At 40.9% G+C, this 19400-nt stretch overlaps 2 protein-coding genes across 3 annotated transcripts; one reads left to right on the top strand and one right to left on the bottom strand.

Annotated features, from left to right (window-relative positions):
- The first annotated feature begins 881 nt into the window (after positions 1-881).
- Positions 882-3023, top strand: LOC137806952 (uncharacterized). Of its 2 annotated transcripts, none has more exons than XM_068607353.1 (3): positions 882-1512; positions 1807-2048; positions 2462-3023. In XM_068607353.1, exons 1-3 carry the CDS (start codon positions 1042-1044, stop codon positions 2706-2708), a joined length of 960 nt encoding a protein of 319 aa, XP_068463454.1. In that variant the 5' UTR covers positions 882-1041; the 3' UTR covers positions 2709-3023. The 2 variants fall into 2 exon arrangements, with proteins under 2 accessions (XP_068463454.1, XP_068463453.1); XM_068607352.1 differs by having other exon boundaries at positions 964-1512; positions 1705-2048.
- Positions 3024-7312: 4289 nt separating this feature from the next.
- On the bottom strand, positions 7313-8005 carry LOC137839461 (uncharacterized). The gene has a single exon (XM_068648575.1). It carries the CDS (start codon positions 8003-8005, stop codon positions 7313-7315), a length of 693 nt encoding a protein of 230 aa, XP_068504676.1.
- Between the last annotated feature and the right edge of the window lie 11395 nt (positions 8006-19400).

Here is a 19400-nt window from a genome sequence, read left to right as displayed (position 1 = left end):
CCAAAAAAAATTGAATCAATCAATTTTTATTTAACTTAAAATACTTTTCTTAATAAAATGTGAGCTTTTTATTGATCAAATTTTAAAATTATAAATATTCAGTGACCTATCTCATTTTAAGAATAAACTTATAAAAGACAATCAACGAATGAACCTTGGATTTTTTAAGTGTGTATAATAACTTGTAGACTTGTACAATGTTAATCAAACTATTTTTGTATTGTTAATGTTTGTTATTTAATGTATTCATTTTAGTTAAGATGTAAGAATAGAATTTATTGATATTAGTAAAATTTTGTCTAGAATTGGATTAGTTTTCATTTTAGTTAGTTATTATTTTAGAGACGTTATAGTAAGTCTAGTGAAAATTCTCTCCAAAAGTTTCTCAAACACATAAATGAGTAAGGATATAAGTACATTTAATTAGTAAGTAAATATAAACTATTAAATAAATATATTTTGATACCTTTAGTATAATTTCACGTTGCTTAGAATGGAAATTAAGAACATTTTATATACTATTTCACCTTTCAACAAACTAAATGTTTTCTAAAAAAAATCGTGAGACTTCCAAGCAGAAAAATAAAGAATACTTTACTAACTGCTACATAATAATTATAACTATATTTTATTCTTGCTTCCTGGATCAATCTCCTGGCTAAGATAACGAATCTCTCCTTCACACTGTTCCTTTCGTACCACTCCTGATTTCCACTCATTCGGGTTTTGAGATTCGTGAATCACGTTATGGAAGTATGGTTCACTGATCCATATAAATTATAATTGACTTTAGCTTTATCCTTTTCTCTCTGCAGTCATAAATAAGATTTGCTTGATTTCATCACCATAGTACCCTTAAAAAGATATTTTGATTAGGTTATAATATTTTAAAATTAAAAAAAGTAATTTTTATAAATAATGAAAATATTAATATTTATTAGAATAGGGTAGAGCAATGGTGTTAAATAAACATTTTTGATTTTGATTAGCATCTAACTTGCGCATAATTATTTTGGTAGACAAGTGCATTGAGAGTTAAACATGGAGGGTGTAAGGCATCGAACAGTGAACGTGAATGGCATAAACATGCACATAGCTGAGATGGGTGAAGGCCCATCGATCCTCTTCATCCATGGATTCCCTGATCTATGGTTCTCATGGCGCCACCAGATGAAAGCTCTTGCTTCCCTCGGTTATCGCTGCGTGGCGCCGGACCTCCGAGGGTACGGAGACACGGATGTGCCGGCCTCTCCTACCGCCTACACCAGTCTCCACGTCGTTGGCGATATCGTTGGTCTTCTCGACGAGATAGCCGGCGACAATGAGAAAGTGTTTGTGGTAGGTCATGACTGGGGTGCCATGACTGCTTGGGTTCTTTCTCTCTTTCGCCCTGATCGAATCAGGGCTCTTGTCAACTTGAGCGTCGCTTTTACTCCCCGAAACCCCAAGAGAAAGCCTCTTGACACCTTAAAAGCTGTGTATGGAAATGACTACTATATTTGCAGGTTTCAGGTTTGTTTTGGTTTGGCTTGGTTCTAACTGAGTTTCAGTTATATATACATGCAGAATGGTGTTTTGCTGTGGTTGTATTAATTACAGTACCTGTCTACCTTAAGCTAAGCTTGAAGAGTGGAAATTGAATTCCATGTGATGTTGGCAAAATAATATGGTTAAATCGTGTTTGTGTTTGAATATAATTTTTAGGTCTCAAAACATGGCTTAAGTAGAAGTGAAAAAAAGATGATTTTGTGTTGGGGCAAACCATGGTTTTCAAAGTGGTTATGTTGCTCAAGTGCGTTATTGCAGGAGCCTGGGAATATAGAAGCGGAGTTTGAGCAGATTGGCACTGAAAGAGTCCTGAAGGAGTTCCTGACATACCGCAATCCTGCTCCAATTTATCTACATGAGGGTAAAGGGTTTGGTCATCCAATTGATTCTCCCTTGAAGTTGCCCTCATGGCTATCCGAAGAAGAATGTCATTACTATGCCAGTAAATATGAGAAGACTGGTTTCACAGGGGGATTGAACTACTACAGAAATTTAGATCTGTATGTCCTTCTTCACCCATGAAATGCACACGGTTAACATTTTTTTTTCAGAACTTGCCTGTTGAATGTTCACAGAAAACCGTGATAGAACAAAATACATTATATATTTATTCTTTTTTTATCAATTCACAAATTTCAACATGTAAATATTTATAGATCTGTAAATCTACTGAAACATTTATTTAGTTTTGGATATGACCTTATCATTCGTCTAATTTTAGTTCCTCATGATGCTGTATTATTTATGATATTTATGTGTAGATGGTGTTTTGAAGAAGAAAATGGCGAGAATATTGTATTTTGAAATTCATCATATATTATTCCAAATGTTCATGTATAATTTTTATAGTGATTGACGTCTCATAACAATTTCATATTTATATTTGACCTTTTCCTTTCCCTTGCATTTGTAGAAATTGGGAGCTGACAGCACCGTGGACTGGTGCTAAAGTGAAAGTTCCTGTTAAGTTTATTGTGGGTGATCTTGACCTGACCTACAACGCACCGGGAGCCAAGGATTACATTCACAAAGGTGGGTTGAAGAGAGATGTGCCACTTCTGGAGGATGTAGTTGTAATTCAGGGGGCAGGACACTTCCTTCATCAAGAAAGGCCTCATGAGATAAACCAACACATCTACGATTTCGTTAAGAAATTCTGATTTGCTATGCTCATGTTAGATATGTATTCCCCTGTTCTTGGTTTCATTGCATCTTTTTCCTTCAGTTCGTGCTGGAATCTGTATTCTCAAAGTGGATATGCGTATGTCCTCTCATAACTCTTGCTTTGTGTATTCTCATGTATGACTGTGTTTGTGGTTTGTTTGAATTGGGGAGTGGACAGTTGAGGGTGTAGGAGAGTAAAAATATGAAGATTTGAGAAGAAAGTGAAAAGAAAGTCGAGGGTGTTTGGATTGAGGTATGTTAAAGTGGATGTGTAAAGAAAGTTTATTAAAATAAGTGGTGTTTTTTTTTTATCAGCAAAGAATGAAATTAAATTAAAAGGGATACAAAAGGGTATCCCAACCCATTTACACTAACAAAACTACAATAAACAAGACAAGAAACATAGGGATCACCCACTAAAGAGATATCTCCCAGGATCTAAGCTATAAGAATCTAAGCCTAACACAGACTTCTACACCTCTAGACAAAAACGCAACCACAAACAGACATGATCTCCAAACTTCCTCAAGGACCAAAAAACCTCCATCCTCTTCTTACTGTGCAATGTCTACATTCGGATGCTCCACGTTGAGCTTTGGGTGCGCCCTGTAATTTTTTCAGCCATTCTTTACAACCTAACAAAGTTAATGGCCTTCTTACAGCCAACACCAACCTGCACCCTGCAATGTATAACAACACACAATGACAGCAAAAAACCAGGAAAAACTAGGGAGATAGGCATCAATGCCAACTTTGGGAACTTTGAGACAACGATCTGCACCAATTCCCTGTTTCTACCAATTCCTTGCTGCTGCTACATAGCCAACGAGTCTTCCCTGATCTGCGCAGAACCTGCAATATGAGCACCAATAAAGGGACCCAGACCGAATCCTAAACTTCACATTAGCATCAAAGGTGCACCAGTGGTTCATCACACCAAAAAGAGGACCAGTTTGACATCTCTGATGTTGAACAACACAATACCTGCAAAACACTACAAAAAACATTAGTTCAAGCCTGCTAGTAGCTGTTGCACGTCATCTTTATCGCCATATGTTTTTATGCCTGATCCAGACGCATGTTGTACGCACATGACAGCCCCAGCATGAGCTAAAGCAGCCATGCCACTACTCAGCACACCAAACACAAAACATCGCTCCACCCTATTGCCCGAAGAGAAGGATCAAAGCTATTAGTACACGGAGGGCAAGGAGGAAGCCTCCCCCGGTAGAAACTGTAGCTCACACCAAACATATACACTTCTCCTGACAAAGAGGTATTAAGTTTCCCTCATCCAAGAAATACTGAGAGACGTCTAACACAATATACTGCATCCTCCCGGTTCTGTTATACATAATCCCACCCAAGAGCCGAGCATATAACTGATTTAAAGGTGAACTATCTTACCAAGGAAAGTTTACCAGCATCATACTTCTGCCATCCTACCTCACCCCAAACTTGACCAGAGATACTTGATCTATCAGAGCAAAGGAAGGCATATCAAGACCTATCCACTTTCCCAAGCATGACTTCTACCGAAGCCAGGAAGAAAACTCCACCTTATAATTGCTAAGATACAACCTCCCTTCCCTGATATACCTTTCCTATTCCAGCATTCACACCCAACATTCTACGAACCAAGATAAAACACTGATTCGGATCCAGGATCCAATCAGAAAAAGCATACGAAAAGCCAACTGTGTTGTTTTTTAACCATAACCAGGACTGCAGCTGAGCATTCTGGAACATCTCATCAGCGTCAGGGACCCCCTGTCTGAAAACCACCAAGTTCCTATGCTCCCAAATATAGCTAACGATAGCTGCCCACAATCCTAACCACACCTGATTTTGTTTACTAGAGAAGTGCACTAGTTGGAAATTCATAAAATGGTTTGTTAGATCCTTATTATGGGCCCCTAAAACACCAATCCAACGATAGCACCGTGACCAAACTTGTTGTGCAAACACGCATTCTAGGAATAGGTGTTGGGAAGATTCGTCCGACAAATTACACAGTGCACAAAGGGTTGATGTCACAAGCACTCCTCTTCTTACCAAATTCATTCTGCTAGGAATTCTGTCAATAAGGATTCTCCACGCCGTAGTGAGAACTTTGGGCATGGCTCTTGCTTGCCATAGGAGGCTAAACACACTTTCCTTTGGAGCTGGGATTTGGTGGTTAGCCAACATAGAGTAGGTTGATTTTACCGAGAACGTACCCTTTTGGTCCCCCTTCCATAGTAGTTGGTCAGGGGAGTCCTTGCACATTGCACCCAAACTTAGGCTGGATAACATGTCGACCTCCAAGTCCGTCTCCCATTGAAACCTGTCCCTCCTCCAATTCAAATTACACCGCCACCTATTGTCTTCCCATTCGCCTACTTCTCCCACCTTTTTACCTTGGTCGAGAGACAATGAAAATAGTCTAGGATACGCCGATCTAAGGCATTCGTTCCCAAGCCACACATCCTCCCATAATCTCACTACTGCTCCGTTCCCTACTTTCCACCCAATGGCCTTTTGGAACCATCCATGTACTACACCTTCACCACATACTTTGATGAGGTCCTTCCACCACCATGATTGGTCTTTCAATCTAAGCTGTATATTTTCTGCAGCAGAACCGTATTTGGAAGATATAATCTCTTTCCATTTTCCACCTTCATTGCTCATGATTCTCCATCTCCATTTCGCCAGGAGAGCCACATTAAAGTTCTTCACTTCCTTCACCCCCAAGCCTCCTTCCTCTAAAGGCTTACATACATTATCCCAGCTTACCCATGGTATCGATTTGCTCTGTTTTCCCCACGCCCATAAGAACTTCCTCTGAATGCTACTGATTTTATTGCACACTGCTACGGGGGCTTTGAAGATAGAGAGATAGAACAAAGGTATGACAGTGAACACCGATTTTAACAGACAAATCCGTCCTGCCATTGAAAGGAATCTTCCCTTCCAAGAGCTAAGTTTAACTTCTACCTTTTTAACTACCGGATCCCAGAACTGTTCCTTCCTCGGGTTCCCTCCCACCTCAATCCCCAAATATTGGAAAGGTATCTTCATTGTATTGCAGTTCAGAGTTTTAGCGTACGTGCTCATAGCAAAGTTGTCCACTTTAAAACCAGTCAGCTTAGACTTATGGAAATTAACTTTCAAGCCCAAAACCAGCTCAAAACAACGGAGTATAGCCTTGATTGCAAAAATGCTATCAAAGGAGTCCTCATACATAAATAGCGTGTCATCTGCGAATTGTAGCAAGCAACACTCCACATTATTCCTTCCCACCTTTATGCCCCTAAGAGCATCCATTCTCAATGCTTGTCTAACCAAACCTGCTAAACCTTCAGCAACCACCAGGAAAAGGAAAGGAGCCATTGGATCACCCTGTCTCAACCCCCTGGAGGGTTTAAATTCCTCTGTAGGGCTTCCATTAACTAGCACAGATACTGACGATGAGACCAAGCACCCTTTTACCCATAAGATCCACTTTTCCTGGAAACCTAGCCTCTGGAGCATATCGAACAAAAAGTTCCATCTTACTGAGTCGTATGCCTTTTCGAAGTCCACCTTGAAGCACACCCCACTTTTCCTCTTTCTCTTTATCTCCTCAAGGACCTCATTAGCCATAACGACGCTATCCAATAGTCCTCTATCACAAATAAAGGCTGACTGGCACTAATCAATGATTAGCGGCATAATTTTCTTCATGCGACTCGACAAGACTTTTGTGATGATCTTATAGATCACTCCAACTAGAGAAATGGGTTTGAACTGATCAAGCGTAGACGGGTCTCTTACTTTTGGAATGAGTGCAATAAAAGAAGCGTTACAACCTTTTGGTAAAGACCCTGTTGTGTGGAAGAGTTGCACCGCTGCCATGACATCCGCCTTAAGCACTTCCCAACAACTCTTAATGAAATTGAAATTGAACCCGTCCGGGCCCGGACTTTTAGATCCTCCACAATCCCATACTACATTCTTCACTTCTTCCTCGGAGAAATTAACAACCATATTTCTACTTACCTCCAAAGGTAACGACCTGAACTCTACCGAACCCAAATGTACACCAAAGTCTAGCGTAGCCATGAACCTATTCTCAAAAAAAGACTTTGCTTCCCTCCTTACAACTTCCGGTTCCTCACACCACTGAGAGTCTACCTCAACACCTTTAACCTCATTATTTAGCCTTCTCCATCGAATCGCAGAATGAAAAAATTTAGAATTGAGATCCCCATGTTTAAGCCAATTCACTCTTGCTTTTTGCCTGTACATGGAGTCTAGTTTTTTATTAACTATCCCCAATTGACTAAGCATTTCTAACCTTCTCATCCTCCCCTCGTCCTCTAAAGCCTCAATGTCGTCCTCCCCATCCAGATTCGCAATTTCCATCTCGATACGTCTCTTATCAGATTCCACAGATCCAAACACACTTCTATTCCACTCTTTAAGATCCACCTTTAAGAGTTTCAACTTTTCTTTAAGAGCGGATATGCTATTACCTCCCACCTGATACGATTCCCACTTCCCCTTTACCATTGCCGTAAACCCCGGTTCCTTTAACCACACATCAAAGGTTCTGAAAGGTTTTGGCCCCCAATCTTTAATACAAGATTTTAAAACTAGAGCACAATGATCCGAAACGACTCTCTGCCGGCCAAATTTGAAGCCACTCTTCGGATACCAGAAATCTATCTAATCTACACTTTGCAGTGCCATTTTCTTTAAACCAAGTGAACTTTTTCCCTACACACGAAATATCCATCCAGCCATTGGTTTCAATAAAGTTGTTAAAACCTTCCATTTCCTTCTTTTGACTTGACTGACCTCTAATCCCTTTCCTCTCATCAGCCTTCCTTACGGCATTGAAATCACCACATAGACACCAGACCGGGTTCTGGTGAGGTTGCTTGAGCATCGTTAGCGCTTCCCACAAAAGGATTTTGTCATGTATATTACATGCTGCATAAACATTTACCACCACACAATGTCGTTTTGCCTTTACGTGATAGCCTTCAATAGCAATAAAACCAGTACCTTCAACATGGCTGCCGTATTCAAAAGCTTCCTTGTTCCACATTGTTATCATGCTTCCTGCCCCGTTGATCCCTTCATGGTGGACCCAACCGACGTTACAACTTCCCCACAAAAGAAAACATCTAGCATCTGAGAACGAGGAAGTTTTCGTTTCCTGCAAACAGAGAAAATCAGCACACTCCTTAAACACGAGATGACTCAGATACCTTACTTTCGTCCCCCCTCCCAACCCTCTAATGTTTAGGTTGACAACAATCATTGTAACTCCTTCACACTGCCCACTCGAGAATCCTCTTTATCATCCTTGTCCCTTTCCTCTAAATGGTCCAGTTCTCCAACCAAATTTCCCTCACCCCCTGAGCACTCCATACCTAGGTTGCGTCCCAACTCCCAGATTCTAACGGATTCTGCATCCTTGATATCCAATTTGAACCGATCGTTGCAATGGTGAATATCAGTACTCGATTCCGCGAAAGAACAGAGGCTTAGCTTCGAAGAAGAATTTGCCCCATGATGGGGTGATCCTACTCCCCCATTCGACCTCCACTTTGGTTGAGCATTTTGTGTGCCATGCCCCCGCATAGACCGTAACCTTCGGAATTTCGGTGATAACTTGCGACCCACAACTCCGTCAGATAGAGCCTCGTGTTCATCATTTGTTTCTTCAGCGTTGATCGTCTTGTTGATGCTTCCGCTTGATTGAGGATCTGAGCTCCCCGTAGAAGATCCCCCACTCTCGCTGCTACAGCGAATTGCATGGCATGGGTTGCCATCGGATTCGCACTTCTGCTTTTTCGACACTTCACAGTGATCCCCGTCTTCCCTTGTTTGCTGAGCGGTTGCCAAAGGCATGGAGATGGAGCCTTCCTTACCACAACGCTGATTCATTTTTTCCCCTCTGCTTCCTGACGTTGGGCCCCTTACGTCCACTTCTGTACTAACTGTACCGCTCTTAGCTAGTTGGGCCTCACCTTGCTTAAGCCCAGTAGCTGATGAATTGCACCCGTAGGCCCCTTTCATTAGGTTAGCCAGCGAATCCTGAATCGTTTTACAAGCTTCGTTGACTTGATGCACGGTAGCTAAGGCTATCCCTCCTTTAGACCCTCCATGCACACGTTTTGCCAAATTAAGGAAAGAAATGCCACTTTTAGACTGACGCCCCTTATCGCTCAGAGCCTTATTCCCTATAAACTTCTAGTTTGTTGGTATCGAGGTCGGGGTCTGCCCCACCGCCTTGGGTACCTCGTCCCGCCACATACCGTCGCATCCGAGGTTGTCGTCTTCATCAGACGACCTTCCAGAATGATAGGTTTCTTCCACTACGGTGTCCGAGGACGAAATGCTGTCGGACGAAGCATAGTGGTCACCGTAGCATGAACAAACACCTCTTTCTTTGCTGGTTATCTCTTCTGTGACGATAATATTACAGAGCTTCCCATTAATCCAGAAGTCCCTCACCATATCAGCTTTGCATTCTTTGCGTAATCTAACCTGCAGACGAGCGTACTCCACGTTCTCCCACAGTCGAGTTGACTCATCAATACTAACCAGAGATGCTACTTCTCCAACCACCTTCGAGAAGCACTGTTCGTTCCATAGGGTTAATGGGATTCCATAACACCTTACCCATACTATTTTATGCTCTGCTACATAAGATTCGGACCAAGGCTCAATATCATAAAAAAGGGAAACAAACCATTCGTTATTAAGCTTAATGATGACATCCATACTATCACCATCTTTGGGTGTTAAAAGCAATAGATTATCACCCATAAATCTAAGCTTGATACCACTCATTCCCCCCTTGACAAACTCTTCACTCAAAGAGTCGAAAGAGATGTCAGGAGACATCCACCCAACTGCACTCGAAACCAGCCACGACGATGCATTTGACACGGTTTCAAAAGCAGGGCCAGTCCATCTACCTTTTAAAGACTTACGTATAGCCTCAACATAGGACTGTTTAGGTTTCAAAGTCTCACCCTTTCGGATTGTTCTGTGTTCGTGCCAAACCTCCTTTTCCTTCTCCTTCATCCTACCTTGAGGGCTCCTAGCTCAAAAGACAACGTTCCTAGATGCACATGGCCTCCCCTTCATGACTTTCATCTCTGCTCTCCTATATTTTGGAAAGTTAACATATAGTTTAAAGTTGCCAATGTAAATCCGGTCCAGTTGTTTATCTAGCTTAGCCTCATTAGGACCAGGATAAAATCTCACGAAACCATATCTTCTTCCCCACCTATTTGGCCTTCTGGAAATAAAAACCTCTTTTACTCTAGCCCATTTTCTGAAGATCCTAAACATATCATGCTCTCCATGGCTGTCAGGGAAATTCGAGAAAAAGAACGTTATTGAGTCCCCTTCCCTAGACTTATTCACCGACGATGCTGCCTTAAGGTCTGCCTCTCTTCTCCAGGCCTCTTCCCTCTTCCCCCTCCACCTTACCTCCTTTCCTCTACCGTAATCTCTCATTGTAGCTTACCTCGTTAATGTTATTAAAATAAGTGGTGTGATAGTTGTAAGAGTGTTTTAAATTATTTGTTAATGGTATAAATTGTAAGATTACAAATTTACCTTTATATATATAAAAAAATAACAAAATGAAATATTAATTAATTTAAAAGACATTTTAGTTAATTAAAATAATTTGTATTATATTATTTAATTTGTATTATATTAAGTTATATATAATAATGAAGTATAATTTTGTCCGTGTCTATAGAAAATATAAAAAATAATTAATTTTGTGCATAATTTAGTTAATTAAAATAATTGAAATTTTTAATTATAAATTTAAAAATAATATAAAATTAAAATAAATAATTAAATAAAATATAAAATTAAAAATATATAAAATCATTATATTTGATGTGGAGAGAGATAAAGACATGTTAATTTGTTAATTATTTTGAAATTATGTAAAACATAAAAACATAATAAAGTTAATTAGAAAAAGAAAACAAATCCCCAATAATAACATTTTAATCCTTCTTGTAGAGACATTCAAATGTATTTCTAGAAGGCACATCTTATTTCGTTGTCTGAGAATGATTGCATCTCTCTCATCGACAATGTCTCCAATGCACCATTCGAAAAAATTATAGCCTAAAACAATGCTACTTGTAATCTGTTTTGAAAAAAAGAATAAAATTTAACAATAAAAAAAGTTTAAAATAGCATAGTTAAGTTTGCATCAAACCTAATTGAATTAAATTTACCTTGTACTTGGGACAACCCCAAAATCGTTTTCCAGCATTTTTTTCAGTTGTTACTGTTCTCATAACAACAAACTGTCCACAATAAAAAATAGGAGTAACAAACGCACTTGTGCTCCCAACACCATGGGTAAAAGTACCACGTGATTTCGCACCACAAGCAGTACAACTAAAGGACAATGTGATGTCATGCGCAGACATTGAAGGCCACCTAATCAATGCTCTTGATTGTCCAATTTAGGTAATGGCCCCAAATTTATAATTAATCATAATAGAAATCAAATGTTAAAGAAGTTGCATTTAAAATAATATAATTTTCTAAATAACTACCATGAAAATTATCATAAAAGCTTAATATTAAATAAGAATTTCTCAATGTTGAAGGTGAAAAATAACAAAAACAATAAAAATAACAATAACAATGTTCAACATGAAAAATACAAATAAAAATAACAATGACAATAACATAATGATAAGACAATCAATGACCTTGATGACGATGAATATCATTCAGAGTATCCTCAATTCGGTCCATCCTTTGATCAACCCTGTCAAAACGGGTATTAACGTTCCTCATACTTTCTTTATTTCTTGCATCCCCGCCCAAATTTAGGTTAACAGTTCGGTTTGACTGGGGATTGCGGGCTGAGTTTCAGCACCTTGAACATCTTGTTCTGCCAATTGATCATCTTCATCATCTTCTTCGTCCTCCGCTTGAGGCCTACCAAATTGCCACACACCATTGACCTGAAATATATTTAATTTCGTCATACTCTTTTTTTCCAAAATAATGATTCCATCCTAGCATTACTGCTTGCTCATTTGACAAGTCAAAGCCATACACCTACAAGATGCGTGTTATCAAAATTTCATACGACAGAAGCATGTTGTTATCCCGACATTTCATCATGTGTTGCATGATGTAATGTGACCAATTAAACATTATATTATTTTTGATGCACCACAACATGAAAACATCTTCATTTAATAGTTATGCGAAGGTGCTCCCACGAGGGCACAAAATATGCACCAATGTGTAATGTAATAGCATGTCGATTGGGCCTGGATAAGACCTGTACGAATGGCGCTTTCCCAGGACAGGCCCAAAACACGTAGCAGGGTTGCTACACAAAGTAATTTTATACACTTGCTTAGAGATATGTTTAGGGTGGTGAATATAATCTTGCTAAATATAATATTGTTATTATTGTGCGTGTTGTTATGATTGAGGCAATATTTTTCTATTGCATGTCTCTGTTGCATATTTATTACGCGTGGCTAGTTGCTATAACCCTATTAAAGTAGGGAGATGCGTTGGTAACAAAAAGGGGCCTGCGGATGGCACCTGAAGATCAATGGTGCTCGTGGCAGGTGATTTTTCTGTTAGAGATAAAAGATTAACGTACTGAGAATATTTTTAGTTAAGATTTGCTTATCTCCAGGGAGAATGGTTGCATGTTGATGTGCGACAATAAAAGGAGAGTAAGTCTCTAGGCAAAGGTACATTGTATTTGATACATTTTCTCAAACAAGTTGCTTTCGATGAGCCCTTACTGACTTGATCGTTGGAGTGCAATCAATGGATATGGCGCCCTTTGTCCCAACGGAGCCTTATTCTAGTGCAACACGGAGGCATGAACTCGACTCCAGAAGAGGTAAATCCAAAACGGGGTACTTAACCTGAATTCAACCGGTGACCCGGTCAACATGCAAGAACACAAACCATAAAACCTTTTAGGATAGGCTTTTCCCATTCTAACCAATCCCTTCTCCAATTGAAAGCCCAATTCCAACCTTCCCTAAACCAACTTCCGAATGTATCAATTGGTTTATCTTTGATAAGAGAGTTATTATAGATTCTAGGGTACTCTCTTTGAGCTGAGAATCCCCACCCTTAAGTTCACAACCTACATCCTCCATCTTTGCCACAACAACGTCTGTTGCCCTCCCTTTCATTACGCCACCTACCACGATTCCTACCCTACCTCGACCCCCAAAAATCCAATTATCTTTCTCTGATGGATTTGATCTGCTAGATTGGCTTTTTCAGGCTCACAAGTTTTTCTAATTTTAATATATTACTTGGGAATCTCGCTTACACATGGCCGCTTTCTATATGCGCGAAGATGCTCTTAGTTGGTTTAAACGGATGTACCAAAATTATCAATTAAGTGACTGACTCTCATTCGGTCTTGCCTTAGAGCTCTGGTTCGGTCCCTCAACTTACGCCAACCATCAAGCAAAGTTGTTCAGACTCCGCCAAAATAGCACAGTCACTGAGTACCAAAAATATTTTGAAAAATTGTGCAATCAAGTCTTGGGCCTCACACCTGAGATGATCCTCAATTGTTTTATTTCAGGTTTGGTCCCAGAAATGAGAAAAGAGATTGTTGTTCTTCAACCTACCTCAATCACCCAAGCCATGGGCCTTGTGAAGCTCTTGGAATCTAAAATCCATGATTCAAGGAAATATTACCGTAACCCCATCATTCCACAACCATCCCCCATCTTTTACAACCACCACGTCCCCCTTTTCAACCCCAAACAACAACCATTACACCCACCTCTCTACCTATAAAAGAAATTTCATCCACCCAGTTACAAGAATGTAGAGCAGCCGACTTATGTTACAATTGTGACAAAAAAAATTTCCCTAGTCACAAATGTATCACCAAACATTTCTTATTGCTGCTTAATGAATAACCTACACCAGAAACCCCCTCGAAACCTTCACAGTCTTGGATATTGTTTCTGACACTGAGGACCCTACTCTTATACACCTATCTCTCCAGGCCTTGTCTGGAACCCCCTCGGCCCACACCTTCAAACTTTAGGGGTTTATTCATCATACACCCGTTACCATTTTAATAGACACCGGGAGTTCACATAATATCCTCCAACCTTGCCTAGCCCATCACCTCAACCTTTGCACCCTTCCTATTAAACCTTTTTTCATCATGGTTGGAAACGACAAGAAAATTGATTGCACACATCTCAGTCCTACAGTTACTGTTTCTATACAAAATCATTGTTTTTCCATCTCATTTTACCTCATCTCAATTGAGGGAGGAAATGTAATCTTAGGAATGGACTGGTTGCGCTGCCTTAGACCCCTACAAACAAATTTCTCTACACCACAACTCTCTTTCCATCACCAAGGCACCCTCATAACCCTAGTTGGAACCAACAAACTCTTAGACACACACGCTTCCGTCACCAATATTTGTCACCTCCTACATACCAAAGCCATAACATCACTTCATTTGCTCACCTTTCAACTAAATCCCTTACCATGCCCCAACCCTTCCCCACCAAATATACACCCCGCGATTCAAACCCTACTCCATACATAACATTCAGTTTTCTCACCTCCTCACGGGTTGCCTCCCCACCGCCCCCATGACCATCACATTCCCTTGATCCCAAACTCCACCGCCATAAATTTCAAACCCTATCGTTATCCCCACACCCACAAACACACTATGACTTCTCTCATTCAAGAAATGTTATATGAGGGCATCATACGACCAAGTACTAGCTCCTTCTCTTCCCCTGTCATACTCATAAAAAAATAGATGGATCATGGAAATTTTGTGTGGATTACGGAGCTCAAAATGCTATCACAGTGAAGGATAAATTTCCTGTCCCCACAATTGAGGAACTCTTGGATGAATTAACTGAGGCATGCGTGTTCACTAAACTGGACTTAAGATTTGGCTATCACCAAATATGGGTACACCCCACAGACTGCCACAAGAAACATTTTCGGACCTTTAATGGTCATTACGAGTTTTTAGTTATGCCATTTGGCTTATCTAATGCTCCGTCTACCTTTCAAGCTGCAATGAATGACCTCATCCGACCTTACCTAAGGCGTTTTGAACTAGTTTTCTTTGATGACATCTTAATCTACAGTACATCCTTGACAAACCATATTCAACATCTCAACATTGTTCTCCAATTACTTTAGACTCACCAATTTTTTGTTAAAGAATCAAAATGCAATTTTGTAGCCCCTACAGTTGCCTATTTAGGCCCATATCATTCAACAGGGAACGATTTCCTCAAATCTAGAAAAATTTCAAGCTATTCTACAGTGGCCCGAGCCCAAATCATTCACTACAATGCGTGAATTTTTGTGCATTACGGGGTTTTACCGGAAGTTCATCCGCATATATGCCACTCTTGCCTTTCCACTCACGGATTTACTCAAATTGAAAGTTTTTACATGGAATCACATGGCCAAATGATAACTGTCGTTTTGCTGTCAAATTAATATGATTCTAGCGTAGACTTGTCTAACACTAGAGAGATGATAATATAGTTGTGGTCAAATGACCCCAAGTCGTCTCCCAACGAATCCAATAGTAATTCAGTTAATCGAATTCAAAATCTATCTACAAGTAATGAAAAGTTAGTAATAACAATAATAATAAAAGGGGGGTTAAGATAGCTATGCAGAAAATATAAAAGAGATTGAAATAGAAAATAAAAAGAAGTTGATCCCCAAGTTCTTCCACCATTGAATTCTTCACAGGTTCTCTAAAGATTAATCTTTTCTCAATCCTCCAACAAAGTTAAACTAGATTGAACATGCACCAATCTAATTCAACTGAAACTCACAAGTAAAACATGCGTCTACTGGTTTAATCAATACCCACTTTGTTCCATGCGTATACTCCATGGGAATGCTTACCTCCTCTCTCTTGAATCATGCGCCCAAGAAATTAATTAGAACGATGCGAACTAACTAAGAAACCAAAGTTTAAGACAAAGAAGACTCTCAATCATGCGTTCAAGTACAACCTCTTGTTAGAATGTATGTCTTTAAACTAAAGGGGGGGGGTGAATGGTTTAAAGAGGGTTTACTCAAACTTTTTAGTCTAGAATGAAATTCCTTCGAGAAAACTTGATTCAGAATTCAGTTTGCCAAAAACACAAAGCAATTTAGCACAACACCAGAAAAACAATCGGTTGTTTATACCAGTTAACAAATATAAACTGAAATTAAAGAGTTCAAGGGATAGAGAGATGGCACACACAGTTTATACTGGTTCACTCTTAAACCAAGAGCTACATCTAGTCTTCCCAGAAACCACTAGGGGAAACCACTAAGCAATCAAACCTAGATTACTTACACACACCACCAAAGAAGTGACCTTGATCCCCCCAAGACACACACTTCCTTTGGCTCAGCACAAACACCACCAAAAATGTTGATCTTGACAACCTCAAGAGCACACAACACTTCTCGGCCTCACACAACAGAGTTTACACAAAGTACAGAAGGATTACACTTGTTATAGAATGATCTGAAATCAATACAAGATGAAAATCCTATTCCACTCTCAATCAAAAGCAATCTCCAAGCAAACTCTTGAAAAACAAAAACAATGAAAAACTCAAATATGTTTTTCTATGATTAAATCTCAGTTCTTGTTTGTTACATAATCTGAAAAAACTCTTTATTGCTTTCAAAAACTGGTCAAAGCATTTAAAACTGGAGCGCATTCAGTTATAAAATCATTTTAAGTTCAGTCAAAACACAAAACAATTTTCTGTTATGGTTCCAAAACAAACAATCGATTGAATGCTCGAATCAATCGATTGTTTTGGTTTGACAACAAGTCAACCACCAAAAACAGTTTTCAACCTTTCTTAAAACACCTAAGTATAAAACAATTGGTTGTTTCGACAAAACAACAGGTTGTTTTTCACTTAGTTTAAAAACACTTTCAATTAAAAAGGTTTGAGAATACTTAAGCTTTGGATTCAATCAAGAGTGGATTAACACAGATAATCTACTCCAGATCCTATTCTAAAACACCTCAACAACAACAAGCACATCAAGCCTTCCATCAAACTCAAAAGGATTTGGTTTCTTCAAAGCTTGAACACACTTGATTCAACACCTCTCACAAAAACTAGTTTTCCAGTAGATTAGACAATAAAAACAACTGCTATAGAGACTTAAAAATCGAAACTTTTATTGAACAAAACCTCATAACTCAATGTGAAATTACAAAAGAATCAACCAAAAAGGTTTAGCCTTCCATGCGGAGGCAAAACAAAAGAATTAGAAAGAAGAAAAGAAACTAAGAAAACCCTATGAAGCTCTCCTTTTTCTCCTTAATGCTTGTGTCCTTTTATAGGCTTTTCTGCTCCAAAGATCTTGGTAAAATAATGCAGTTTAGATTTTGTAAACAGTTTCCACTTTCCATAATTCTATTTATTTTGCAGAAGATTTACTTCCAATTCTGTTTCTGGGATCTTGTAGCTTTTCTCTTTCTTCTCCTCAAAATTTGTTTTCTGTTTTGATTCAAAGAAACAACTTGGACTTTTGCATATTTGGCCCATTCACAAAGGTAGATGCAAGCCTCTCCATGGGCATGGGCATCGACGCGTGACCTTCCCCGGGCATACAAGGTCGCCCAACGCAGTGAAAGAAACGGGTATAGTACAGGCAAAACAACCAAAGCATGTGAAGGCAAAGAACGAAAGTAAAATCACACAGGCGGAATTCCTTATCGCAATGGTACGAAAGTAATCATGCAAAAACCCAAAGTTGTAACGAAAGTGCAGACGATTCAAAGAATTACAAGTTTATCAAGGAAGGTTAGAACAAGTGTAAAGGAATAAAATGATGATCGAGGGTGGCGGTTCAATCGTCCATTTCCAGGGGCACGACTTTTCCATCAACAATGTGGTGAGTGGAATCGCAATTGGAAATGTCGATCCCCGGATTCATGCAGACAGCTTGGGCCAGAGCCTCCTGGAATCCCTCCTCGAAAGTGCCCGCCATGTCCTGGATGAGGGTCTTTTTGTCCTTCTCTAGCTCCTCAATGGTGGCGTCCCCAGAAGCTACATGCTTCTCCAAAGCCTCATTCTCCACGCGGAGTCGGATGACCTCGACCTGCAGTTTGTCGTAGTCAACCTGGAGAAGGCCCATAGCTTTGGCCTGGGTAGCCATTTCCCCCTCCATCCGCTCCATCTCGTCAGCTTGCTCACAGCAGCGGGCCTTCAAGTCCTTTTGAACTTCTTCGTAAGCTCCGACTATGTCTTGAAGGCTCGTTACCTGAACTTTGAGGGCGACTTCCCGAGCGTAGAAGTCGGCCTGGAGCTCCACCGCCTCTGCCAGTTGTTCTTCAGCCTCTGCTTTGGACTCTTGCGTCTGCTTCAGGGTGGTTTGGTAAGCTTCGTTCTGGCGTCCCAGAATCTTCTTTACCTCCTCCAGGGCAGCTACCCTTGTTTCCAAGGCCTGGAGGGTTTGAGTTTGCAGAACAGTGTTTCTGGCCTGGGCGCGCCATTCAAGGGCCACCGCCAAGAAGGCCCCAAGTAGAAAGGCATGCCCTCCTTCCTGTCGGAGCCCTCTGGCATTGTTCCACCACTGAAGCCCCTCATCAGATGCATGATTGGAGGAGGGATGGCGATAAAATTGGGGGCGGCAGCGACGGGGGCAGGAGAAACAGAGACCTCTGCTGGAGGCGGAGGTGGAGCAGACTCGGCGCCTTCGCCTATATCCTCTTGGACGGTTGTGGGGGGAAGGGAAGTAGCGCTGGGAGAATCCTCTCCCTGGGACGACGCCGCCGGCAGGAGGGGAACCCTTGCGGATTTCCTCCTCTTGAAGGGTGCCACGCCATCCGAGTCTTCATCGTCGGATATGATCTCCAAGACCCGTTTCCCTTTGTCGAGGGGGGTTGGGGCCGGCGATGAGGCCACGGCAAGAGGAACGGCGACGATGGGCAGAGGAGAGCCGGGAGTCTGAAGCGCCTCAGGGCTATGTGGGGACGGTGAAGATGAGCCTAGTGGAGCTTCAGTAGGGGTCGGTGGTGGCAGAGGCAGGGTTGATGGGGGGTTCGGGTCAGCAACAGGGGCGGAAGAGGCGCCCGCTTTGGCCGCACGAGCGTCCTTTATCGCCTTCGCCAGCATCATCCTTTTGGAGGCGCCCATCACCGATCCTACATTCAGATAAACCAAGCAGCAGAAGTCAAAGCCAAAGCAATTATGCAAAATCACAAAACGCATAGAAACGTGAGACGCGAATCACATGGCACAATGGAAAACAGGTGAAAGAGGCCAGAGGAACAAACATCTAGTAGCAAGGTACAGATAACAGAAGATGGTAAGGGGAGGGTCTCCCTACCAAAATATGTGGTCAGGGCGTGAGCATTGTATTCGCTCGCGATAAGCTTCAATGTATCAAAGACGATCCCCAGGCCAGCCAAGGCCTTGCATACCTCCCTGTCAGCAGGGGATAGCTCATCCAAGGCTTTGGCCCTGAGCAACTTAGGGTGCTCCGTCCAGTACAGGGAAAAGCCGTCTAAGGCTGTGGGGTCGTGCTTGGTGCTGCACACCCTGAAGAATTTTCCTTTCCAGTTTTTATAGGAGTTCTGGAAGAGGGAAAGGATGATCCTGCCCGCGATCCCGAAGAAGCTTACC

The sequence above is a fragment of the Phaseolus vulgaris genome, chromosome 3, assembly GCF_000499845.2.
Source record: "Phaseolus vulgaris cultivar G19833 chromosome 3, P. vulgaris v2.0, whole genome shotgun sequence".
NCBI classification, from domain to species: domain Eukaryota; kingdom Viridiplantae; phylum Streptophyta; class Magnoliopsida; order Fabales; family Fabaceae; genus Phaseolus; species Phaseolus vulgaris.
Note: the sequence above shows the minus strand (reverse complement) of the source record. Positions and strands in the feature narration are given on the sequence as shown.

Bases quoted from the DNA above. Each gene is read 5' to 3' on its own strand.
- LOC137806952 (XM_068607352.1), top strand. From the start codon at position 1,042: ATGGAGGGTGTAAGGCATCGAACAGTGAACGTGAATGGCATAAACATG. The intron at 1,513-1,704 runs GTTTGTTTTGGT...TATAATTTTTAG, and splicing joins ACTATATTTGCAGGTTTCAG to GTCTCAAAACATGGCTTAAG. The intron at 2,049-2,461 runs GTATGTCCTTCT...TTGCATTTGTAG, and splicing joins TACTACAGAAATTTAGATCT to AAATTGGGAGCTGACAGCAC.
- LOC137839461 (XM_068648575.1), bottom strand. From the start codon at position 8,005: ATGATTGTTGTCAACCTAAACATTAGAGGGTTGGGAGGGGGGACGAAA.